General features: G+C 45.1%; 1 protein-coding gene across 1 annotated transcript in view; it reads left to right on the top strand.

Annotated features, from left to right (window-relative positions):
• pdhx (pyruvate dehydrogenase complex component X) overlaps positions 1 to 7870 on the top strand; it is a 163637-nt gene extending 155767 nt beyond the window's left edge. The window contains exons 10-11 of the mRNA XM_033039259.1: positions 372 to 436; positions 7431 to 7870. Of these exons, the coding sequence (XP_032895150.1) occupies positions 372 to 436; positions 7431 to 7695 (330 nt within the window). The 3' untranslated portion in view covers positions 7696 to 7870. The remainder of the gene's footprint in view (positions 1 to 371; positions 437 to 7430) is intronic.
• The last annotated feature ends 19096 nt before the right edge of the window (positions 7871 to 26966 follow it).

The raw sequence follows: 26966 nt of genomic DNA, 5'->3' as shown, positions 1-26966 counted from the left end.
TTGCGCCCCACCCAAGGTTTCCGTGAGGTTCCCGGAGATTGCGGGTAGTTGCTGGAGGTTGCAGGTAGTGGAAGCAGGTAGGGAGACTGACAAAAACCTCCGGGAACCGCACGGAAATATTGGGTGGGGCACAATGTCTCCAGAGGTTTCCGTTCAGGTTTCCTAAGTGTGAAAGGGGCATTACTACATGACTGCTTTCAGTTTGTTAGTTGGCTGAGCAAATGGTCTTCACAAGAAGCTTGTGATGATACTGATGTTACATGGATGAACATTTTGCTCTTTGGTTGCTGTGGAATTCTTGCGGTAGCACATACTGTACTTTAGAAGTACCAGGAAGTGAACTGACAGCTGTGTTTATAATTTCCTTCCAGGTTCTTGCAAAGAAAGCAAAAGCAGGAAAATTGCTCCCCGAGGAGTATCAGGGAGGCTCATTCAGGTAAAATACAGTGATTCTGAATTTTATTTCCATCATTCTTTGTTATGGTTGTGGAATTATAAAGTAATGGGAGTCATGCAGTGTGTGAAGTCAGGGCAAGTCCTTTAATTCTGCAATCCTGCTCTTTCACTTTTGTTCTTGTTCCTTTATTGGCTACGCTCACACTAAGTGTTGAGCCATTCTGCAGGTTTGTAGCGTTACCAGAATGACGCATACTTTGTATGTACTGCAAGTTGTCTGGGTGATTGGTGTTTGGTAATCCACCAGCAAAGGTGCCTTGCAAACCCTGATGCCAGCTGAATGCCAAAGTAACACAAATATCCAACTATATGTGGGCTACAGAAGCAGTATAATATGTAGTGCATGTTTTAACCTGTGTTGACTATTTACAGAAGCAAATTTCTAACTGTTAGTCCTTTAAACTCAAGCACTGGGGTCTTGTGCTAACATAGTTTTGACGTTGACACTTCTCAGTACATAAGGTAGTACAGAGATATTAACCTATTCTTGATATTGACTGGATATAATATCAAAAGTGAATCGTAGCTCAAACCATTTGTAGAGTTCACATCACTTATCTACTGAAACAGATGAGACTCCAATGGATAGAGAGCATTCTCACTGCAAACAGAATGTACAGCCACAAATTAGATACAAGTGATATAAACCACAGCACTGAAACACTGGAATTTTCCATGCTGCATCACATTTGAAAATGTTATATAGTGGTCACCTCCCCAATCATGTTGGAATCTTGAGCTAAACACAAAGACGTGGAGAAACTCAGTGGGCCAGGCAGCATCTGTGGTGGAATGGATGAGGGACTTTTCGGCTTGACACCCTTCTTCAGACTTGAGACCCTCCTAGTTTGAAGAAGGATCCGACCCGAAATGTTGCCTGTCCATTCCCTCCATAGAAGCTGTCTGACCCACAGCGTTCCTCCAGTACTAGGCGTTTTGCTCGAAATTAGAAAGTATACTGGTCTCTCCAAACATCCAGACGCAAACTTCCTGTGTGGAATTAGCAAGGTGGGTTGTTAAGGAGGACAATGACCATCTTTAAGATTGCAGTCAGAACCTGGATGGAAGCAGTTACTTCTGGCATGTGAAGAATCAGGTCAATGGGCTGCAGGAATGTTTACACCAGATTTGTGTTGGTATGCATTTGCCCAGTGATCTAAGTTAAGGGATGTAAATTGTTTTTTTCACATTCTTTGAACACCTCCCAATGTCTCACTGTCTATGCCTTGGCAAATTTGGTGAATCAGTCTATTGTGTCAGTGCACAGAGCTAATCTTATCCAAATCCTGAATATGAACGTACAGCATAGGAACAGGCCCTTCGGCCCACAAGATCTGTGCTGAACATGATTGCAAAGTAAATGATCTCATTATCTCATGTAAAAGACTTGCCGTGCACATCACCTTTAAACTTTGCCCCTCTCACGTTGAACTTCTGCCTTCTCGTCTTTGACATTTCCACCATGGGGTGTCAAAAGGTTCTATCTATCCTAATAATGCTTCTAATAATTTTGTGCGATTCTATAAGGTCTCCCCTCACCCTCAGGTATTCCAGAGCTAACAATCCAAGTTCAATCTCTCCTTACGGCTATTACCCTCTAATCCAGGCAGTATTCTGACAAACCTCTTCTGCATCATCGCCAAATCTTCGACATCCTTCCTGTAAACGGTTGACCAGAACAGCATGCGATACTCCAAATACTGGCCTAACCAAAGTCCTATAAAACTGCATTGTGACTTCCTGACTCCTGTACTTAATGCCCCAATCAACGAGAGCAAGCATACCATATATCTTCTTTACCACTCTAGCTACTTGCGTTGCCGCTTTCAGGGAGCTATGGACTTGGACCCCAAGATCCCACTATACATTAATGCTGTTAAGGGTCTTGCCATAAATTGTATACTTTCCTTCTACATTTGACCTCCCCAAAGTCCAACACCTCACATTGGCTCTAGTTAAAGCTGGCTCTGAGTCACAGCAGGGGAGGGTAACATCAGGCAGAGCCATAGTTGTAGGTGAATCTTTAGTTATGGTGCAGACAGGAGATTCAGTGGCAGCAGTCAAGACTCCAGGATGGTGTACTGTCTCCCTGGTACCAAGGTCCAGGGTGCCTCCAAGGTAAAGGAATGTGGTACTGTAATATTAGTATAGGGTGTTATGTAAAAGGCTAAAAAGCTGGACCTCCAGGGTAGTGATATCTGGATTACTTCCAATGCCACGTGCTAGTGAGGGTAGGAACAGGAAAATAGAGGAGATTAATATGTGGCTGAGGAGTTGGTGCAAGGGACAGGGATTTAGATTTCTGGACCATGGGGATCTCTTCTGGGGCAGAGGTGACCTGTACAAGAGGGATGTGTTGCACCTTAACTGCACGGGAACCAATATCCTGGCAGGCAGGTTCGCTAGTGCTGCACGGGTCGGTTTAAACTAGTTTGGCAGGAAAGTTGGATCCTAGGCAAGTGAGAGGCTGGAAGTCAGTGTGGATGGTGATAAAACTAAGTTCAGTGGACAGAATAGGCAGGAGAAAGGCTGGGAGCGAGGAAAGACTCTTGGTTTGAATTGCACTTATTTAATGTGAGAGGTTTGACGGATAAGCTGCCATTGCAACCATTACAGAAACCTTGTAATGAGAAGGACAGGACTGGCAGCTTATTGTTCCAGGGTACAGATACTTCAGGAGAGATAGAGGAGGGGGATGTCACAGCTGGGGTCAGAGATGACATTACTGATGATTCGCTCATTGAGGCTATATGGGTGGAGCTGAGACATAAGACAGGAATGATCGCTTTGTTGGGAGTGTACTGCAGGCCTCCACATAGACAACGGGAATTAGAAGTGGAAATATGCCAGGAGATTGCAGGCAGCTGTAGGACTAACGATGTTGTCATAGTTGGGGATTTTAACTTCCCCAATATTGACTGGGAATGTTATAGTGCAAAAGGTTTAGACAGGGCAGAGTTTCCTCAGGCAATACGTAGAGGATGCTACACGGGAGAGCGCAAAGTATAATATAGTCTTAGGAAATTGGATGGGGTAACTGGATGAAATGTTCATGGATGAGCCTTTTGACACCAGCAGTTTCAAGCACAGGGCAGGCCAAACAGCTCATTGCATTTTCATTACCATTTCCATTTCCATTGCAGTTTCAAGCATAGGGCAGGCCAAACAGCTCATTGCATTTTCATTCCATTTCCATTTCCATTGCAGTTTCAAGCACAGGGCAGGCCAAACAGCTGATTGCATTTTCATTTCATTTCCATTTCCATTGCAGTTTCAAGCACAGGGCAGGCCAAACAGCTCATTGCATTTTCATTTCATTTCCTTTTCCATTGCAGTTTCAAGCAGAGGGCAGGCCAAACAGCTCATTGCATTTTCATTTCCATTGCAGTTTCAAGCACAGGGCAGGCCAAACTGCTCATTGCATTTTCATTTCCATTTCCATTGTAGTTTCAAGCAAAGGCCAGGCCCAAAAGCTCATTGCAATTTCATTTCAATTTCCCTTTCCATTTCAGTTTCAAGCGCTGGGCAGGCCAAACAGCTCATTGCAATTTCATTTCCATTTCCATTGCAGTTTCAAGCACAGGGCAGGCCAAACAGCTCATTGCATTTTCATTTCCTTTCTATTTCCATTACAGTTTCAAGCAAAGGGCAGGCAAAACAACTCATTTCATTTTCATTAAGGGCAAACAAATCATTTATTGCAAGTACATTGCAGACTCACAGTTCAGTTGATTCACAGCTGAGAATCACAGTTGTGGCCTCTCCCACGCGATCTTCCAGAGTGACTGGCATCCGGGGTTTTATACCCAGGCCTGGTCAGATACATCTGAGGATACTTGGGAAGATAGAGGCGAAATTGCAGGTGCCCTGGCTGAGATTTATGCGTCATCATTGTATACGGGTGAGATGCCAGAAGACTGGAGGGTGGCAAATGTTGGACCTCTATTGAAGAAGTGCAGGGAAACACCTGGGAATTACAGGCCAGTGAGTCTGACATTTGTGGTTGGAAAATTACTAGAAAGTATTCTGAGGGATAAGATATACATGCATTTAGATGGATTACGGCTAATTAGAGATAGTCAAAACATTGTATTCGAGAGATTACATCTCAATTCAATTCAATTCAATTCAATTCAATTCAATTTATTGTCATTTGGACCCCTTGAGGTCCAAACGAAATGCCGTTTCTGCAGCCATACATTACAAACAAATAGACCCAAGACACAACATAATTTACATAAACATCCATCACATTGCTGTGATGGAAGGCCAAAAAAACTTCTCTCTCCACTGCACTCTCCCCCCCGATGTCAGAGTCAAAGTCAAAGTCAAAGCCCCCGGCGGGCGATGGCGATTGTCCCGTGGCCATTAAAGCCACGCCGGGTGATGCAAGGTCGCACACCGGGTCTTGGTGTTAGAGCCCCCGGCGTGCGCTCGCAGAGACCCGCCGCCATTCCAAGCCGCGCGGGGTGGTGCTGTAAGGCCCCGCTCCAGGTGCTCTTCAACCCCGCAACTCGGGCGGGAGAAGTCGCTGCTGCGGAAGCCCCGAAAAGCGGTCTCCCTCCAGGGACCCGCGGGCTCCCGGTGTCACTGTCCGCCAAACCCGCAGTTGCAGCCACCGAATCTCCGGGGGTCGGGCCGCAGCAGCGTCCACCACAGCTCCACCCGCTCTGGTCTCGGCCAGCTCCGCGACGGTGAGGTGAGTAGTCGGCACCACAGCCCCCGGTCTTCCTGCTGGAGGCCGCTCCTCGTTGCAGCCCCAACGACAACGGAGACCCGACAAAGAAAAGGTCGGGTCTCCCGTGCAGGGAGAGATTTAAAAGTTACCCCCAACCCCCCCACACCACCCCCACCCCCCCACACACATACCCCAACAAAAATAACAAAAACTACATAAAAACATAGACATAAAATAATAAAAACGCAGACGGACTGCAGAGGCCGCTGCTGACGAGAGTCGCGCCGCCTACCGGATATCTATCTCATGAATCTGATTGAGTTTTTTTAAAGATGTGACCAAAGAGGTTAATGAGGGCAGAGTTGTAGACCCTATATGGACTTCAGCAAGGCATTTGACAAAGTTGCACATGGTAGGCTGTTCTGGAAGGTGGGATCCAAGGAGAGAAAGCCAACTGGATAGAAAATTGGCTTGATGGAAGAAACCAGAGGATGATGGTGAAAGGTTGTTTCGCGGACTTGAGCCCTGTGACTAGTGAAGTGCCTTAGGGTTCAGTGCAGTGCCCATTGCTGTTTGTCATCTATATCAATGGTTTGGATGAGAAGGTACAAGGCATGATTAGTAAGTCTGCAGATGGAAGTGACATCACAAGTAGATAGGATGGACAAGAAGGCTTTCGGCACATTGCCTTCGTCAGTCAGAGTATTGAGTATAGAGGTTGGGAGGTCACGTTACAGACATTTTCAGACATGAGACATATAGACATGAGCCCACATTTTCAGTATTGTATTCTGTTTTGGTCACCCAGTTAGAGGAAATAAATAAGCTCAAAAGGCTGCAGGATGTTGCCGGGGCTAAAGGGCCTGAGCTATAGGGAGAGGTTGAGCAAACTAGGAATTTATTCCTTGGAGCACAGGAGGATGAGGAGTGATCTTATAGAGGTGTATAAAATCATGAGAGAAATAGATAGGGTAAATGCACACATTATTACCCAGAGCAGGGGAAGCAAGAAGCATAGATGTAAGGTGATGGGGGGGGGGAGATATATTTAATAGGAACCCGAAGGGCAACTTTATTACTCAAAGGATGATAGGTATATATAACAAGCTGCCAGAGGAAGTGGTTGAGCCAGGTACTATCACAACATTTAAAAAGCATTTGGACATAGAAAATAGGTGCAGGAATAGTCCCTTCGAGCCAGCACAGCCATTCAATATGATCATTGCTGATCATCCAAATCAGTAACCCGTTCCTGTTTTTTCCACATATCCCTTGATTCCGTTAGCCCAAAGAGCTATATCTAACTATTAGCGTGATATGGGCCAAACACAGAGAGATGGGACTAGTGAAGATGAGGCATGATGGTTGTCATGGGCAAGTTTGGCTGAAGGGGCTTATTTCCACGCTGTATGACTCTATCTATGGCTCAAACTCCATCTACCATTTCCCATTTTTGTAGCTGTATATTTTGACAGCTTTCTATACTGTGTAACACTAGCAATCTTGGTGTTGTCTGCAAACTTACTCACCAACCCATCTACCTTTATGGCCAAGCCAACCTATCTACATTTCTGCGCAATCTTAGCTACTTTCACAGATCTGCCTTTTGAACACCATGTTGAATACTAAAATATTATGACTGTTATTGAAAAAATGTTGGCAGGCCATTTAGAAGTAAAATTAAATCAGAACACAATTCTCTCTTTGGAAAATTAAACCCAAATTAATATCTAATATTGCAGATGGAGTTTTGCATAACTTGGCAATTTTAGGAGCTTTGAAATTATAACAAACCCATCATCTGATGAAAGATCAAGTAATATTCTACGAACCACAGACCACCAATTGGAATTAAGCATGCATTTGATTCTTGGCCAAGTAGATGGAAAGGACTCACGGGAAATAATTGGTAATATCTTATCGCCTTTTCCATTGACGGCTATACCTTCTTCCCTCACCGTCCGGAATAAATAAGAAACGAATAAAGCTGGGATTAGTGGAAAAAAGGTGAGAAAAAAAAGCAGGTCATGTCTTCAGGGGCCATCATACTTGTTACATTTTGTTTATTTAATTATGGGGTGACATGGATGAGCACAATATTCGAACCCTTATTCGGCAGCAGTACTTCAGGGGAACCGAGCCAACAGATAGGTGACTCCCATGAGGCGGACAGGTAACTGAATCAGATAAGGAACTGCCAACAAGAATCTGCTGATGTGGACAGGAGCAGGAACAGAGAGCACATGGCTTGGTGTCAGAAGTGCAGCAGAAATTAAACTGTCTGTTTTCCTTTCAGTATTTCCAATTTGGGAATGTTCGGCATCAACGAATTCATTGCGGTGATTAACCCCCCTCAGGCCTGTATCCTGGCCATTGGGCGACTGCGCCATGATCTGGCTGTCTCTGAAGACGATGATGGTAACCACAGCCTCTGCCGCAAGGAAATGATGATGGTCACTCTGTCCAGTGACAGCCGAGTCGTAGACGATGAACTTGCTTCTCAGTTTTTGGAGAAATTCAGGCTCAACCTGGAGAACCCAACCCGACTGGCTTTGTTCTAGCCTACCTCTTGCAAACTTCACCTTACTGGGGATTTGGCATGAAACAGAGAGGTATCACAGAATGCACAGAGAGTTTATTTTATTGTTAGTTCTACAATGTTACAGGGAATGTAAATCTACCTAGGCGTTACATGTATGCAAAGGCAAATAAAACTTACACCTGTTATTTATTTCAGTGGATCGCCATTTTTGTCTCTTCATTATCAACACTGCTTGACCAGGCATTTGTCTTCTGTTCAGGGGGAGATGCACGAGGCCAACAGGCAAAGGGAGAAGACTTATGAGTTCAGACATATTTGAAGTACAAAACTAGAAGTGATCTACAATTATGGCTCTTGGCTGACAAACCCTGCAATATGCCTTAAGGGCCTGTCCCACTTGGGCATCATTTGCGTGTCACGCAGATGGTACGCAAAGATTTTGTACATCCCAAAATCCTGGGGGACCCGCGCGACCGCGCGTCACTGCCTATGTCACCACGCACCATGCGCGGGTAATGTGCACCATGCGCGCATCACGAGCGCATCATGACGCGTGCGTTGTGATGCGTAAATGATGTCGCGCAAATGACGCCCAAGTTGGACAGGCCCTTGACACTCTGGGGTCAGATGCATTGAAAGTGGGTATTATAGGGTTATAAGAAATAGTTGGAGTTGGACATCCAGCCTTTCAAACCTGCCCCACAATTCAATAATAAGATTCCACTTCTACCTCAATGCCCTATCTTTATTTTCCTTGATTCCTTTAATATCCAGAAAAGATCACTTCCAAATGTAGTTTTTGAGAGAGAATGCCAAAGGTTTAGCAAACTATGCATGAGGAAATCCCTCCACTTTTCAATCCTAAACAGCTTGAGTCTCTCTTCAGCTATGTGATGGGATAGGCTGCATGTTCAACGTTTTTGAAATACTTCCTGCCAATGCAAAGTAACTCTCCATCAGGAGCTCAGCTGCATAAAATCCTGAGTCACAAAGTGGTAGTTTTGTTTATATAAGTTTTTATCGGCTCCTTTTGCAGTTTGTTTCTCATTTGTTTCTGCCACGTGTTGAAGTAAGAAACAAAGCTCTGAAAATAGTGCCCAGGGACTAGCCACAAGGTGACTTCATCAGTCATGCTCCAAACATTGTGAACAAATTATTGGTGGTACAGTGAATCACATTACTCGTTGCCATGGTAATCCTAGAAGTAAAAGAGATGGGGGGTTCAAATTATGATGCGTTTGTATTTGCTATTAAGGAACCAGGTTTATGGCAAACAATGATCTTGCTCTAAAGTGGCATATTACAGAAGCTGTAATTTATGTGAATTACTACTGGACCTTCTGTAGCTGTTTTATTAACTCATTAATTCTGGATTAGAAAGTGCAAGAGTATATCAATAATTCTAAAGCTAACATTAGCAGGAACTGACTAAATTTATGTATGCATATTTTAAAATAACAATTTATTCTGAGGTTGAGTCGGAGCAGGATGGCATTTTCTAAACTAAAGCAGAGATTGCACCAGGATTTTAAACATAAGTGTAAGCAGGGAAGAAAATATATAAAGTGCAGTGAGTCAAGGAATAGTATTTCTGCGGCTTATGTTAAGTTGTATTGTACACAAAGTAAGTGTATATTGAATTTCCACATTATATGACATTGCACTATTACCTTCAGATACCATTTGTTCATATTCAGTAAAGCTGTTTGACTTCACCTGGCCCACAGTGTTGTGCATTGATAAGTGGTGCTGGGTGCACTGTGCAGTGTTGACCTGCTGTGCAGTTCCAGGAGGCCAGCCAGATAAGTTAGTTGTACATCCTTTTTGGATGATGGCCCGTATTCTTTTCAGTTCTCATTCCATCTATTCGTCATTCCATCCTGACAAAACTCCAGAGCTTTATGTGAGCAGTGGGTAATTCAGAGAGGACGGATGCTGACTGTTTGCCAGGACTCTTCTCAACAATCAGAGATGCGTTTATATGAACAGGGGACGTTGTTTCCTCGGAGAGACTGGCTGTGATAAACAGGGTAGTTATAGAGCAGACTAAACAGTGGCTGTTTACATCCTGTCCCACATATAATTTTATTTATTTCTGAGCATGAGATCGCAGCAAGTCCTCTATGAAAGCCACGAGTCTTGTACCACACAAGCTACAGCCCAAAGAAGACCATGGCCAGATCTGGCTGGTCAAGTTCCATGGTTTCCTCTCCTCTGCCAAGACCATATGCTATTTTAGGACCGTCCTGGAATGCAAACATGATTACTTCAAATTTAATTCACTTCACTGAAACCCATTCTGCTGCCTTCCCCCAACCTTACAACGGGAAAGTAAAGATGCCAGGAACAAGAAGTAGTCTGCTGTTTCCACCACCTCCCTGTGCATTGTTAAATTTAGCACTATATACCAACCTCTGAGCTCTTGCTTTTTTGTGCATCTCTCATTTCTCTCATGACCTTACATCTTGTCAACCTCCTAAACTCTCAATGCTATTTCCACTTAAATGAGCAACACTTGACTTACAAATTTGCGGAAAAGAAGCGTCTTTTGGGACAGGTTTATATGCTCGAGAAATATTTATGTCCCGGAAAGACGATGCAATGACCATCTCCAACAAGAGAGAACAATGTTACCTACCCTTAACTACCATGGCATTTACCGTCACTGAGTTCCCAATAACCAGAGTCACCACCAACCAGAGATTTAACTAGACAAGCCACTCAAGAACGTCAGAGTTTTGGTTATCACACTTTCAAATTCCCCAAGTGGTTTCAAGCACCTGTGTGAGGAGAATACTCTCTAACAGCTCCAACATCTCAAGAGGTCAATGCCATCCTGGATTAATCAATACATTTGATTGACTCTCCATGCATCATCTTAAAGATTAATTTCCTTCAGTGCAAGTTTCGATCATCTACACAATATGTGGTAGTTTCTTGTCTTGGTCACTTTGACAGATCCCTCCAAACTTACGACCTTCACCACCATATGGACAAGAGCCACAGGTGCATTGGTACACCACCACTTGAGAGCACCTTCACCAGAAGGACTGAAGTTGTCCAAGAAGACAGCTCACACTGCCTTCTCATGGGCAATTAGTATGGCAGAAAATGTTGATCTCCTACCAATGCCCACATCATGCAAATGAATAAGATGTCCATGGAGGGTATAATTTACACAGTAAGCGGTAGGGCCCTGGGGAGGGTTGTGGAACTGAGAGATCTTGGGGTGCAGCTAGATAACTCCATTAAAGTGGCAGCACAGGGCCAGTGCAGCACAGTGACACAGCGGTAGAGTTGCTCCATAAGAGCGCCAGACACCCAGGTTCGATCCTGACTACTGGTGCTGTCTGTATGGAGTTTGTACATTCTCCCCGTGACCACGTTTTTCCGGGAGCTCCAGTTTCCTCCCACATTCCAAAGACGTACAGGATTGTAAATTAGTTGGTTTCGGTAAAAATGGTAAATTGTCCATAATATGTAAAATAGTACTGGTGTACGGTCAGCACAGACTCGGTGGGCCGAAGGACCTGTTTCCACGCTGTATCTCTTAACTATCACTAAACTTAAAAGGTGGCACCATTGCCTTCATCGGTCAGGATATGTACAATAGTTGGGACATCATGTTACAGCTGTACAAGGGCACATTTGTAGTACTGTGTACAGTTCTAGTTGTCCAGCCATTGGAAGGATATCATTAAATTGGAAACGATGCAAGAAAGATTTGTGAAGATGTTACCCTGTCTGGAGAGTTTGAATTGTAAAGAAAGGCTGGATAAGCTGCAATTTTTTTCCCCTGGAGGCCAGGAGGCTGAGAGGTTTATAAAATCACTAGACCATGGGACCCGTTGGGTCCCATTCCCCCAACGCAATATTCCACCACTCACCCATCGCCCCCAACTGTGCAGACACGGCTCATTTCCCCATATCCCCCAGCACTCCCTCCCCCTCCTCTTCATCCTCCATCCTTTTAAACATTTAAAAATTAACCGTTCACTTTAAAAAATCCAATTCCACTTCCCCTGCCCGTTACAATGATACTAATGACAGCACCCAGTGTCCTGTCATTTGGAACAGTGTGATGGGCAGGGGAAGTGGAATTGAATTTTCTTAAGTGAAAAGTAAAATGTTCACAATTTAAAATGTGAATAACTTGTAAAGTATAATATCAATCTAAACAAAGCTTGATAAAACACACCACAAGACAATAGTGAGCAAACTGTATCGTTTTGGCATAATTTCAGGATCACACTACGGACAGACACACAGATAGACAGACAGAATCACAGACATAATAACAAACAAGATGAGAGTTTTAGTAATATACTAGACCAAGTGCAGACCCGTTGGGTCTGGTCTCCGAACGTGCTTTAGACCCTGAGTACGGGGAGGGGGGGGGGAGGGGGAGGGGGAGGGGGAGGGTGAGGGAGGGGAGGATGTTGTTACCGAACAGTAACTGAGCCACTGCTGCTGGATCCGAAGTTGTCCGTGCCGCTGACGGTAAAGTCAGTGAAAGCGGCGCGATTAGAGACAGTGAAGCCTCGCATCCTCGGCACTTCGGAGACGCCGGCTCTGCCACGCTGGCTGTTCCCCCTAAAGCACCAGCGGTTCGGAAAAATTTCGGCGTTTTTGGAGCAGAGCCGGGCGTGAGCAGCCGTTATGGTCGCTGGCCAGCAGGAGGCGACAAAATGAGTGAGTGGGGGGGAGGGGGGGTGGAGGATTTTATTAAAAAACGTGTACATAAATATGTCCAAATGTTTTGAGGAGCGCGTCAGTGAATGTAAAAGTGAATGAGTTAGCGAAATGGAAAAAATGACGGAGATTCAGTGTGTGGTGCAGGCGGACCCAAAAAATCAAAGGCCGAATCTGAGATACACCCAAACACACACACACACACAGTTTTAATAGTATACTAGACTAAGTGGGACCCGTTGGGTCCCAGCATCACACAGGAGGGCTGGTCATCCAACGCAATATTCCACCTCTCCACCAATTCTAATATTGGTGGCCAGTTGGGGGGGGGGGGGGGCTTTCTGGAGCGCTAGTATGGGTGTTGTGGGCTGAAGGGACTGGTTTCCAGAGCGCTAGTATGCAAATTGTGCGCCAAATGGATTCTTGGGCTGGCGTCTCAGTCAATCAAGCCTGTTGTGCTGGCAACTCACTCACGGCTGGTGGGCTGGTAGTTGACTCACGGCTAATCCTTGAAATTCTATTTCAAGCAGGGTATAAGGCCACCAAATTCAAGTGCAGTTTCTTACCTCTTCTAGCAGGGTGCAAGGCCACCAAATTCGTGCAGTTTTATACCATTTGAAGTAGGGTGCAAAGCCACTAAAAACAGCGAGTCGTGACCTCTCCCTCCTCCATCTTGCAGAGACTGAGCCACACCCACATTTCCAGGTTTTATAACCCCTCCCCCCCCACCGGAAAAGGTGTGGCTTTCATGGAGTGATTGACAGGAGAGAGGTTCTCAACATTTTTTAAAAACTAATAACACTTTTATTTTTCATTGATGGGAAGAATTCTCTGCATCTGCTCAGCGGAGGGGGACTGAGTAAGATGGCCAAAAATCACAGCCGTAAGTGGTAGCGTTTTATCTAAAATCAATATACAGTGCAAACAGGAAGTAAGTGCATTTACAGTAGTTCCTTTTAACTTCAAGCCAAAGCACCCAAGCCACCATTTACAGTAAGTAGTGCCTTTCAACTTCAAGCCAATGCACCCACGCCACCATTTGCAGTAAGTAGTGCCTTTCAACTTCATGCTTCCATTTGCAGTAAGTGGTGCCTTTTAACTTCAAGCCGAAGCACCCAAGCCACCATTTGCAGTAAGTAGTGCCTTTCAACTTCATGCCACCAGTTGCAGTAAGTGGTGCCTTTCAACTTCAAGCCAATGCACCCAAGCCACCATTTGCAGTAAGTAGTGGCTTTCAACTTCAAACCACACACAAGCCACACCCAAGCCACCATTAGCAGTAAATAGTGCCTTTCAACTTCAACCCAATTCACCCAAGCCACCATTTGCAGTGAGTAGTGGCTTTCAACTTCAAACCAAAGCTCCCAAGCCACCACTTGCAGTAAGAAGTGCCTGTCAACCTCATGCCACCATTAGCAGTAAATAGTAAGCCAATGCACCCAAGCCACCATTTGCAGTATGTAGTGGCTTTCAACTTCAAACCAAAGCTCCCAAGCCACCACGCAGTAAGTAGTGCCTTTCAACTTCATGCCACCATTTGCAGTGCCTTTCAACTTCAAGCCAAAGCTCCCAAGCCACCATTTGCAGTAAGTAGTGCCTTTCAACTTCATGCCACCATTTGCAGTAAGTAGTGCCTTTCAACTTCAAGCCATTGCACCCAAGCCACCATTTGCAGTAAGTAGTGCCTTTCAACTGCAAGCCAAAGCACCCAAGCTACCATTTGCAGTAAGTAGTGCCTTTCAACTTCATGCCACACCCAAGCCACCATCTGCAGTAAGTAGTGCCTATTAACTTCAAGCCACACCCAAGCCACCATTTGCAGTAAGTAGTGCCTTTCAACTTCAAGCCACATCCAAGCCACCATTTGCAGTAATTAGTGCCTTTCAACTTCAAGCCAAAGCAACCAAGCCACCATTCGCAGTAATAGTGCCTTTCAACTTCAAGCCAAAGCTCCCAAGCCTCCATTTGCAGTATGTAGTGCCTTTCAACTTCAAGCCAAAGCTCCCAAGCCTCCATTTGCAGTATGTAGTGCCTTTCAACTTCAAGGCAAAGCAACCAAGCCACCATTTGCAGGAAGTAGTGCCTTTCAACTTCAAGCCAAAGCTCCAAAGCCACCATTTGCAGTAAGTAGTGCCTTTCAACCAAGTCAAAGCTCCCAAGCCACCATTTGCAGTAAGTAGTGCCTTTGAACCTCGTCAAAGCTCCCAAGCCACCATTTGCAGTAAGTAGTGCCTTTCAACTTCAAGCCAAAGCAACCAATCCACCATTTGCAGTAAGTAGTGCCTTTCAACTTCATGCCACCATTTGCAGTAAGTGGTGTCTTTCAACTTCAAGCCAAAGCAACCAAGCCACCATTTGCAGTAATAGTGCCTTTCAACTTCAAGCCAAAGCTCCCGCCACCATTTGCAGTAAGTAGTGCCTTTCAACTTCATGCCACCATTTGCAGTAAGTAGTGCCTTTGAATTTCAAGACACAGCCAAGCCAACGGAGGGGGGGGGGGGGGGGGGCGGCTTTCTGCAGCGCTAGTATGAACCATTTTAGAACCAATAGTCATTTTTTTGGCAAGCTTTAGAACCAAGACATTATTTGCAAGCTTTAGAACCAATAGACATGTTTTACAAGCTTTAGAACCAATAGTCATTTTTTTTTGCAAGCTTTAGAACGAATAGACATATTTTGCAAGCTTTTGAACCAATAGACATTTTTTTGCAAACAATTTAGAACCAATAGACATTTTTTTGCAAGCTTTAGAACCAATAGACATATTTTTGCAAGCTTTAGAACCAATAGACATATTTTTGCAAGCTTAGAACCAATAGACATATTTTTGCAAGCTTTAGAACCAATAGACATATTTTGTAAGCTTTAGAACCAATAGACACATTTTTGCAAGCTTAGAACCAATAGAGACATTTTTTTTGCAAGCTTTAGAACCAATAGAGACATTTTTTGCAAGCTTTAGAACCAATAGAGACACTTTTTGCAAGCTTAGAACCAATAGAGACACTTTATGCAAGCTTTAGAACCAATGGACATTTATTTGCAAGCTTTAGAACCAATGGACATTTAGCAAGCTTTAGAACCAATAGAGACACTGTTTGCAAGCTTTAGAACCAATAGACATTTTTTGCAAGCTTTAGAACCAATAGAGGCATTTTTTGCAAGCTTTAGAACCAATAGAGACACTTTTTGAAAGCTTTAGAACCAATAGACATTTTTTGAAAGCTTCAGAACCAATAGACATTTTTGGAAAGCTTTAGAACCAATAGACATTTTTTGAAAGCTTTAGAACCAATAGACATTTTTTGAAAGCTTTAGAACCAATAGACATTTTTTGCAAGCATTTTAGAACCACTAAGGTAGCTCACATTTGAGCTCAAAGAAACGTGACCCTCTGCCTTCCTCCATCTTGAAGAGACTGAATGAGGCACACCACTTCCTGGTTTTATAGTCCCTCCCCCCTGCCGCCAGCGGGGGCAGCAGAGAGAATGGGGAATTTTGTAAAATCATTAATATCTCCGTCATTTTTCATCGACTGGGAAGATCCTCGGCACACATGCGGCGGAGGGGGGCTCTGAGCAAGGTGGCCAAAAATGACGGCCGTAGGTGGCGGCGTTCTCTCGGAAATCGCAGCACAGATCGCCAAAACCGGTCAAGAACAGAGTTTTAGTAATATATAGATAGATAGATGAGGGCAGTGATAAGGTGAATAGCCATTGTTTTCTTCCCCGTTGTAGGGCAGTCTACAATTAGAGGGCGTAAATTCAAAGAGAGCCTCATAACCTACTCTTGACATTCAATAGCTTTCCCGCCACCAGGTTCTGCACTATCAACATGCTATCAGCATCACTGAAGGAAACTCAACTGGATAGAGCATGACATCAAAGAACCCTGACTAATGTTAATTAGAACCCTGAGTCAGTGTTAATGTAAGAGCTGGTGAGAGACTGAGCAAACTACGATAAGTACGTTCACATCCTGACACGTCAGGTGCGTTATAGAATACTCTCTGGTTGCCTGGGTGGAAGTAGCCCTCAAGAAGCTCAGCATCATGCAAGATAAAGTAACCCACTTGATTGGCACCCCATCTACCACCCTATGCATTCTCTTCCTCAATTATTGGTCAGAAGGAGGGATACAGCAAGGAAATGGCCCCCTCGGCCCATTCGTCCACAGCCACCATTAACCACCCATTTGCCCTAATCTTACATTAATCCCATTTTATTCCCATCAATTCTCAATAAAGCTCCCTCGTCTCTACCACCCACAAGCCAGGGGAAATTACAGTGACCGATTAACCTACCAGCACGCACATCTTTGGGATATAGGAGGAAACCAGAGTACATTGATGAAACCCACACAGTCACCAGAGAGATCATGCAAACTTCACAGAGACAGAAGGGCAGTATTCCTTGGGTCCCGACAGACAGAGGCAACACCCATAATTAAAGGAACAGGAAGTACTTTGTACGTGAAAATTCATCAGAAAGGATGCGGGCATAAGAAGGATGATGATCCCAGACAGTTGGGGAACTAAGAAAAAAGCTTTCACGTACATGGATGAGGTCACTGTCTTCTACTCAGATCCAAGGTCAGTTCACAGCTAAATCAGCACTTGTGACCAATGTGAGCAGCCATCAGAAGCCAGAGTCGACCAGAGGAAGAGTGAGGTTATGCTCTTCGCCAACTGTCCAGACAGGCCCTACATTCCCTTCATCACCACATCCGACTGTTGAAGATGTTGGGTATCTAGTTTAGAGAGACCGAGGTGTGCAATAAAAATAGGCTGGAGCGCAGAGGCACAGCTCAATAAAAATTGGGACTGTGGAGGAAGCATTCCCTTTACATGACTGACAAGAACTTTGTCATCAGTGTTGCTGCACGTGCCCAGGTGAGACCCACCTACCCCCCACCTGCTGCAGAAAACAGTCATCAGAGCCATGTTCCATTTCATCTAGGGAACCAAAGTGGAAAACCTGTCCAACGAACTACAATGAACAAGTCCCCAGACAACAGAGGAACAAGTATGCTCAACATCGACCTCATCCTGATGGCCACCTTTGTGTGTGCTGCGTCAAGCTGTACGTAAACGTAAAGTACACAACCACCAAGTGTCACTACGTGGCAAGATCTACCAGTGTTGTGAAGGATGATCCTGGCCCCACTCTTGACATTGCTGCACTACTAGTCCTTCATGAAAAAGTTAGAACATTGTGTGAGAGAAGGACATGAAGGAACCTTCCACACAGACTGTCCAAACCATTTGCAGAATGCCTCATTACCAAAACTCACATACAAGCTTGGCAGGCAGTTGGAGTGGTCCTCCCATTAGGTGTTCTGGCATAGTCAGAATTTCACTCCCAGTGCACTTCCTTGGCATGGGTGCTATGTGATGGGATGAAATAAGAGATGAGAGAAATTGGGGGCGGAATTGAAAAGGATGCAAGGATCCTTGACAAAGTTAATCTGAGCAGCTGCGCAATAGAGGACTTTCTGTCCAACTGACTGATCCATACAGAAATAAACATCAAGTGCTGCTGGATGATCATCAATTTGGTGAAAGATGCTCTTTGGTCTGTCCAAAATGTGTTAGTCCACCAGTACAGCGAGATGTGTGTAAGGGAACATTGCTGACTGGCACATTCTAGGCTGCAGGAGTACCTGCTGAGGTATGCACTGAAGATTAGTGCAGCCAATACAAACGTTTTGTGGGTAAGAACTGCAATCCAGGGTCCTTCTGCCACAGACATTAATTGGCTAAGCCTTGGTAAAAGCCTCTCGAAACATGTATAGTTTGTATCACAGGCACAAAGACTCAGATAACACTCAAAACATAAATTATACATAAATTGTACATGTCATACAAGACAGTGATAAATGTACATGTTATAGAAGACAGATGCAACAATGTACTGTATATACAAACCCAATAATACTATGAATGCATAGTCCAAAGATATTGAATGTATGTAGTCTCAGCACTGTTTTTGAATTTCTTATTTATATTTTTTGCTGTATAAAGTGTATTCTTAAAATATAAAACTTGCAGCAGCTGAGTTACTGGTGCCTTTCCTTCATGATCCAGTATTATTCGAGTAGCCTGAATGTTTGGTATTTCCAACACTTATCGGCTCTGCCTGAAGTGTTAAAGAAGGACATTCACCCAGCGAGGCTCTTTCACAATGTCCCGGTGATTCACGACCGATTGACATCTGTTCCATGTGTAGTCACTGTTCTTGGAAGTGCGGCTCCCAATTGGGGCAGATCAAGCAGCAACGTGATCAGCAGCAGATGAGGTTGAGGGCTGTGGTCAGGGGTAAATATTTTTCAGGACTGGAAGATCTACCTGATCTGTTTTGTAATCCAACTGTGGGAGCCTTTACACTGTCTGAGCAATGAGGCAACTCGTCAGCCAAGCATCTTATCTCAATCCAGCACTTCCAACTGCTCAGCACTCTCTCAGGACTGCAGTGGAACCCCAGCCTACAATTTACACTGCGTCTCTGAGGTGCAACTTGCTCCAGCAACCTTCTGACTCAGAGTCTCACATCCAAGCCCACAACCGGTACCCAGACACTGCCTGCAGAGAGCAGGTAAACAGGACAGCTACCAGTTCCTTTCATGTTTCACTGAAGAGGTTGTTTTATTAATTAGTTAATTTGTTAGGACCCACAATACCTTGATTGTCTCAATGATTTTGTCATTTACACCTCTGGTCTCCTCCACGGTGTTAATATTTAATTGAATAGAGGAAGTTCCAGCCTGGAGTCGTTCAGCAATAAGTGTAAAGGTTAACGAAGCAGATTATAGATGTTGAGGTAAGATGTTTCCTGAGATGGGCATTTGTCCTGTGAGCTGAGATTAAGTAGATTGGGCTCTCGAGAGTTTAGAAGAATGAGGGGTGATTTCATGGTGATGTTGATTATTCTTCTGGGGCTTTGCAGAGTAGACAATGCAAATGGCCTACCGCTTATTGTGAGACTGCCTTCCTTGGCTCTGTACACTGCAGCCAGATCAGTTGGCCTTTCCACTGGCCAGGATGTCTCAAGACAGCAGTCCCAGTCGCAAAATAAGGGATTGGATATTCAGGACAGAGAAGAAAGGAACCACCTTCACCCAAAGGGTAGTGAATTTATGGAGTTCTCTACCCAAGAGGGCCGAGGAGGCTTGGGCAACATGTATATTCAAGTAGGAGATTATTCGATTTTTTGATATAAATTTAGTGCAGTTAAGTAGAACGGAGGTAAACAATCAACTATAATATACTGAAACGACAGAGCAAAAATGAAGAACTGAATATCCTAATCCACCTCCCTGTTCATTCATGCTTATCTTGATATTCTGCAAATAATTGTCAATGGTAACTCCCAGTTGGTGTTAAAAAGCTGTCAAGTGCCCGTGGGGACATTAGAAACTGCAGGTGTTGAGCAAAACATGAGCTGGAAGCCAGCACGTGTGACAGCATCTGTGGAGGGAAATGGACAGACAATATATCAAGTGAGAATGCTTCTTCAGCTGATGGGTTAGAGAGGAGAAAGAAGGTAAAAGTTGGTGGGGGTGGGACAGAACAGAGAGCAGAACTGCAGGGATTCCCCCCCCAGCTGCAGTGGATGGAACTGATACCTGTGACGCCCTGTTTCTACAGTTCTAATCTCACTCCCCCTCCAAAAGGATGGAACAATGATAGAATTCCCCAGGACCTCATATTTCACTTGTGTTTCAAGTGTTAACTTCACAGGTGCTTCAACTAACACTGTGGTTCCCAGATTGGGCGGTACCTTGCTCGGAAGGATGTGGGATTACCTAGGGGCGGGCACTAAGGCTAGGGGTGCACTGGAGGTGGGTGGAGCATTGGGCAAGAGAGGTGTTGGTATTTGACATGCTTACGGGGCAGTTCTGCCGTACGCTCCACTCTCTGTGGAAGGAAACCAGAGCACACGGTGAAACCCACTCAGTCCCAGGGAAAACCCCATACAGCCAGCACCAGGGATCAGGAGTGAAGCCTGGTCACTGGAGCTCTGATGTTGCAGTTCTATTATCTGTGTCTATTGTGCTGCTCAAATATAAATCAAACATTTATGAACATTTTGGGCGGCACGACGGTGTAGCAGTAGAGTTGCTGCCTTTCAGCGCCAGAGACCCCGGTTCGATCCTGACTATGGGTACTGTCTTTACGGAGTTTCTATGTTTTCCCCGTTACCATGTGGGTTTTCTCCGGGTGCTCCAATTTCCTCCCACACTCCAACGTTAATTGGTTAATGACAGGTTAATTGGCTTCGGTTAAGATTGAAAATTGTCCCCGGTGTGTAGAATAGTGCTAGTGTACGGGGATCGCTGGTCGGCATGGACTCAGTGGGCCAAAGAGCATGTTTCCGCGCTGTATCTCTAAACTAAACTAAATCAAATAGGAGTGAGTCAGAGTGGATTGGTTAAAAAAGAGACGATGCTTTTTGAAAAATTAGAAAGTTTCTCTCCAATTTCCATTCCTCTCCTGCATTGCAGATGGATACAAAAAACTCGAGTAACTCAGCCTAGATTGCTGCAGACTGTTTATCCACAGGTTTGAAGATAATGCCCAGAGGTGGTGTGTTAAATCTCCTGACTCTCTGTCCTGCCCCCCAGGCTGAGTTGGGAGGCTTCCCCCTAGTCTCCATTTCTGCACTGGATTGCTGCACGCTGCTTGGAACTGTTCAGTCTGCAATTCAGTGCAAGGTCTTGATGGATACTGAGAATCAGCAAGGCAGGGCGATCGTGTGCTTTTCCAGTAATGCTCCACGGACAGTCGTGGACAGAATGCACAACCTGCCCATGGTTCCTTTCCCATCTCTGTCTGCATAAAGTTCTCCAAAGCATATATTTTGATTACACACCCTCACATTCTTAAACTTACACACACCCAAAAGTCTCCGACACACAGTCACACACACACTCACTCACTCACTCACTATGTACACACACACATACCCATATGTGCACAATAACTCGCACTTTCACTCACACATATACACCCATACGCAAATACATACTCAACTTCAATTACACACATTTTTACAGATACGCACATGGACATGCAAACATACTGCACAATATTGATTCCTTACACAATCTACCTCCATTATAATAACCACATCTCACTTGTCCTTCCAGTGAACTTTACCTCAGTAATGCACACATAATCCCTTGTCATAAAAATACAGCCAGCCTATGGTTCATGTCTAATTGTGGGGAAAATAGAACAATACTTCTTGGAGTTGTTTTCTCTTCATCAAGGGAGGATTTAGTGAAAAGTCGGGAGAGTTGCTTCCTGAAGGGAGTGGCAGGTGGAAAAGGCAGAGGGTGTGGGGGAAATCTGCTTACTCATACAAAAGGTAAGTGAGTCTAAAAGGCACTTCCTTATTTTAAAACAGTTATCTAAAAATATAACTTTCTGGGGTGAGGGGTTTGGCCAACTGACATGCTAAAAATAACAAGTGAAGCCTTTTGTGCAAGAAAGAACTGCAGATGCTGGTTTAAATTGAAGGTAGACAAGAAATGCTGGAGTAATTCTGTGGGTGCGGCAGCATCTCTGAAGAGAAGGAATGGGCGACGTTTCGCGTCGAGACCCTTCTTCAGACTGATGTCAGGGGAGGGGGTGGGAAAAGATAGAATGTAAGCAGAGACAGTAAGACTGGTAGGAGAACTGGGAAGCGAGAGGGGATGGAGAGAGAAAGCAAAAACTATCTGGTTAGAGAAATCAATGTTCATACCGCTGGGGTGTAAACTGCCCAAGCGAAATATGTGGTGCTGTTCCTCCAATTTGCACTTGGACTCACTCTGACAATGGAGGAGGCCCAGGACAGAAAGGTCAGATTGGGAATGGGAGGGGAGTTGAAGTGCAGAGCCACCGCCCATTCCCACAGTCATCCTTTATACTACTGTATATCCGGAGCAATCAAGCCTTCTTTACCACTCTGTGTTGTTACTTTCAGAGAACAGTCCACGTAAAAGGATGTCCTTTATGTCCGTGGGTGGAGTCTTGACAATACCTGAGCAGTGTATCCTCACTGGAATTGCAAAAGATTAGTGTGAACGAGCAGGCCTTAAGACATAGGAGCAGAATGAAGCCATTTGGCCCATTGAGTCTACATCAATGCTGAGTGTGTTCTGCAGTCTGGGAGGGCACACTAGAACATGCATGGATCTATCTACGGACCTTTCTCTCACATGTTGCATCCATATTAAGACATAGGAAAATGCAGATGTTGCACTCCCGAGCAAAACATAAACAGCTAGAACTCAACTGGCCAAGCAGTATCTAGAGAGGGAATGAACAGGTGATGTTTTGGGATGGGATCCTCTTCCTGTCCAAAAATTACTTTGACTATTTTTTTCCAAGGTCGTTTAAAATTTTGAATATTCAAGATTAATATTTTCCATAGCCTTACAACATCTGCTTACTCATACAAAATGTTGTAACTTCATTCCCTTAGTTGCCAAGTGAAATGTGATCATTGAGCATTTGAACTTTTTATTTAATTCATATTTTGCAAGGGGGCACTACTGTTAATTCTTTACTGGATAAGTAACAACTGTGTGTGAGATTTAAAAAATTCAGGGTTAGTTTGACATTATTTTAGTGTCAAAGATCTGTGTATGCCAAATACTGAATGAAAATAAATTGAATTAAACTGGGGATAAATTGTTCTACTGGTGCAGTCATTTCAGTCTTGTAGCATTGAATTAAAATATGGCTCCTTAAAAATGATCTGATTTATAGTGTGGATATTTCTATTTAAACATTCAGGGAACAGACAGTTCTGACCACTTTCATGTTTGAAGCCCATTCTTTGTCGGAGCTGTTTTGAGGAGTTTGTTCTCTCACATTGGAGCACAGTTGATAGAAAGGAGGGCTCTGCCTCTACCGTTGGCTCTGCCTCGACTTAGAATAAAGGGAAGGCCATTTAAGACTGAGGTGAGAAAAAACTTTTTCACCCAGTTGTGAATTTGTGGAATTCCCTGCCACAGAGGGCAATGGAGGCCAAATCACTGGATGGATTTAAGAGAGAGTTAGATAGAGCTCTAGGGGCTAGTGGAATCAAGGGATATGGGGAGAAGGCAGGCACGGGTTATTGATTGGGGACGATCAGCCATGATCGCAATGAATGGCGGTGCTGGCTCGAAGGGCCGAATGGCCTCTTCCTGCACCTATTTTCTATGTTTCTATGTTTCTTTGCACGCCAATCCTGATCTTGGCTGCTGTCTATATGGAGTTTGCATGTCTGTGCATAGCAAGGAGGCGCTGTCCTGAACGGCTGCCTGTCCTGCAGCTGTCCGTTTTTTTCCCCTTCTTTTTTATTATTTTTAGTACGTTGAGTGTGCAGTCAGGGGGCCTAATCTTTTTATGTGTGGGGGGTGGTGGGGGGGAAGGGGGAAACTGCTTTTCGAGTCCCTACCTGGTCGGAGGGGTTGCCTTCCTCCGAGCAGCGACTTCGACCTGTCCTCGCGGCCTACCAGCGGGTCCTGGAGCGACGTTTCCCTGAGGGGACCTGGCCAGAACATCGGCTTTGGCAGCGGCGCAGAACATCGGCTTTGGCGGCGGCGCAGCGCTGGAGCGCTATTGCGGAGCGGGTGATGCCTTTCCTGGGTCGCCGCGCTGGGACTCCAGTAGGCTGGGACCGCCGATAAGAACATTGTGGAGCCGCGGTTCTGTGGAGCGGCCAGCTGCGACGCTGAACGTTACATCCCGGAGCCTGGGATCTCTTGCTGAGATCGCCAGTGTGTGGAGCTCCGTCCGGCGCGGTCTGTTGGCTTGGAAGCCGCGGTCTCCGGTGGGAAGGCGGCCGTTCCTGGCACCCCAAGCCGCTGGGGGTTCTCCCGACGCCGGAGCACCATCACCCGGCGAGAACATCGGGCGCCGTGGCGGCGACTGTGGAGGCCTCAATAGGCCCGACTTTGGGTGGACAAGAGGATGGGGACTGGACTTTGTGCCTTCCCCCACAGTGGGAATCACTGTGGGGGGATGTTTTTGTGTTGAACTTCTTTTTGAATACTATGTTGTATTTTTATTAGTGTGCTGCAAGGACATCTGAATTTCCCCTGAATAAGGGGATTTATAAAATGTAATCTAATCTAATCTATGTGGGTTTCCTCTGGGTATTCTGGTTTCCTCCACAAACCAAAGACGTGTGGGTGGGTAGGTTAATTGACTACTGTAAATTACATTTAGTGTGTAGATGACTAGAGGGGCATTAATGTGTAGAGATTAAGAAAATTAGATTAGTGTAAATTAGGTGGTTGATGGTCCGCAATGACTCGGTGGGCCAAAGGGCTTGTTTTTGTGTTCAGTGACTCAATGGCACCAGTTTCTTTAAGAATTTGGGAGACAAAGACATAGCTGTAATGAAAATGATTATAAATCATTGTTCCTCTTCTTTTCCATTTATTCCCCCTTTCCCATTCCCTCCTGTCCCTTCCACCCACATCCCTCCCTCTGAGGTTTCATTTCACTCCTCCTCTCCCTATCTGAGGTGTGGAAGTGTGAGGAACCTCCACACCACAATATCCTTGGCTATCTCCTTTCCTCTCGAGCCTTTGTCACTTCTGCACTCATCTGCCCCCCTTCAGCTGTATCCACCTATCACTTGCCTAATTTTGCCCTGCTGACCATCTCTTTTCCAGCTCCCCCCCCCCCCCCATCTCCAGCAGTCTGAAGAAGGATCCCATCCCAAAACATCACCTGTTCATTCCCTCTCTAGATACTGCTTGGCCAGTTGAGTTCTAGCTGTTTATGTTTTGCTCGGGAGTGCAACATCTGCATTTTCCTATGTCTTAATATGGATGCAACATGTGAGAGAAAGGTCCGTAGATAGATCCATGCATGTTCTAGTGTGCCCTCCCAGACTGCAGAACACACTCAGCATTGATGTAGACTCAATGGGCCAAATGGCTTCATTCTGCTCCTATGTCTTAAGGCCTGCTCGTTCACACTAATCTTTTGCAATTCCAGTGAGGATACACTGCTCAGGTATTGTCAAGACTCCACCCACGGACATAAAGGACATCCTTTTACGTGGACTGCTCTCTGAAAGTAACAACACAGAGTGGTAAAGAAGGCTTGATTGCTCCGGATATACAGTAGTATAAAGGATGACTGTGGGAATGGGCGGTGGCTCTGCACTTCAACTCCCCTCCCATTCCCAATCTGACCTTTCTGTCCTGGGCCTCCTCCATTGTCAGAGTGAGTCCAAGTGCAAATTGGAGGAACAGCACCACATATTTCGCTTGGGCAGTTTACACCCCAGCGGTATGAACATTGATTTCTCTAACTTCAGATAGTTTTTGCTTTCTCTCTCCATCCCCTCTCGCTTCCCAGTTCTCGCACTAGTCTTACTGTCTCTGCTTACATTCTATCTTTTCCCACCCCCTCCCCTGACATCAGTCTGAAGAAGGGTCTCGACGCGAAACGTCGCCCATTCCTTCTCTTCAGAGATGCTGCCGCACCCACAGAATTACTCCAGCATTTCGTGTCTACCTTCGATTTAAACCAGCATCTGCAGTTCTTTCTTGCACAAAAGGCTTCACTTGTTATTTTTAGCATGTCAGTTGGCCAAACCCCTCACCCCAGAAAGTAATAGTTTTACATAACTGTTTTAAAATAAGGAAGTGCCTTTTAGACTCTCTTACCTTTTGTATGAGTAAGCAGATGTTGTAAGGCTATGGAAAATATTAATCTTGAATATTCAAAATTTTAAACGACCTTGGAAAAAAATAGTCAAAGTAATTTTTGGACAGGAAGAGATGTGTAGGATATATTCAAAGAGAGGAGAAATGACCTAGTGCCCCAGAGTTGGGGGTTGGGGGAGTGTAGGAATTAGGATGTGATCAGACGTGTAAAGGTAGGATAGGTTGAATCCTTGCAAACACTCCAATTTGTGTTAATTCCAGGTGTCGACCAGGCAACTGGCCTGCTAAACACTTGTGCTCTGTCTACTCGGACAAGTTAGAGCTCCTGGTTGCTTGTCACTTCATCCCCCCCCTTCCCATTCCCACACCATCCACTCTGCCCTTACCCTCCTCCATTGCCACAGTGAGACCACACCCGCACTTTCTGCTTGGGAAGCTTACAAGACCAAGGAATGGACACTGAATTCCCTAATCTCAGATAACCCACGTGCCTTCCCAGCTGCCCAGCTCCCACCCCCTGGCCCTTCCCATATACCTCCCTTTCCTCTACCCCCCTCCCTCTCACTTTGTTCTCATCCTCCACCCCTGCAAGTCTCCCTACTCTGGGTCACCCATCCCACCCTGTTCCTTTCTATCCATCATCCCTCCAACTGGCTCCACATTTCACTCCTAAACTTCCTTTCTTATCAAATTCCACTATTTGCAACCTTTGTCACCTTCACTTATCACTTCCAGCCTCAGTTACTCTCTCTAACCTTTCTCTCTGCCACCTGATTCATCTGCCAATTGATCCCTCCACCTGGATCCCTTTTACTTCCCTTCAACTCTTTCTACCAGCTATCTCCCCTCTACTCCATTAGTCTAAAGAAGGTTCCTGACCCGAAACCTCATATGTCCAAATTCCCTCCATAGATGTTGCCTGACCCCCTGAGTCCC

Source organism: Amblyraja radiata, chromosome 20 (genome assembly GCF_010909765.2).
Source record: "Amblyraja radiata isolate CabotCenter1 chromosome 20, sAmbRad1.1.pri, whole genome shotgun sequence".
Lineage (NCBI taxonomy): Eukaryota > Metazoa > Chordata > Chondrichthyes > Rajiformes > Rajidae > Amblyraja > Amblyraja radiata.
This window is presented reverse-complemented; position numbering and strand designations above follow the sequence as displayed.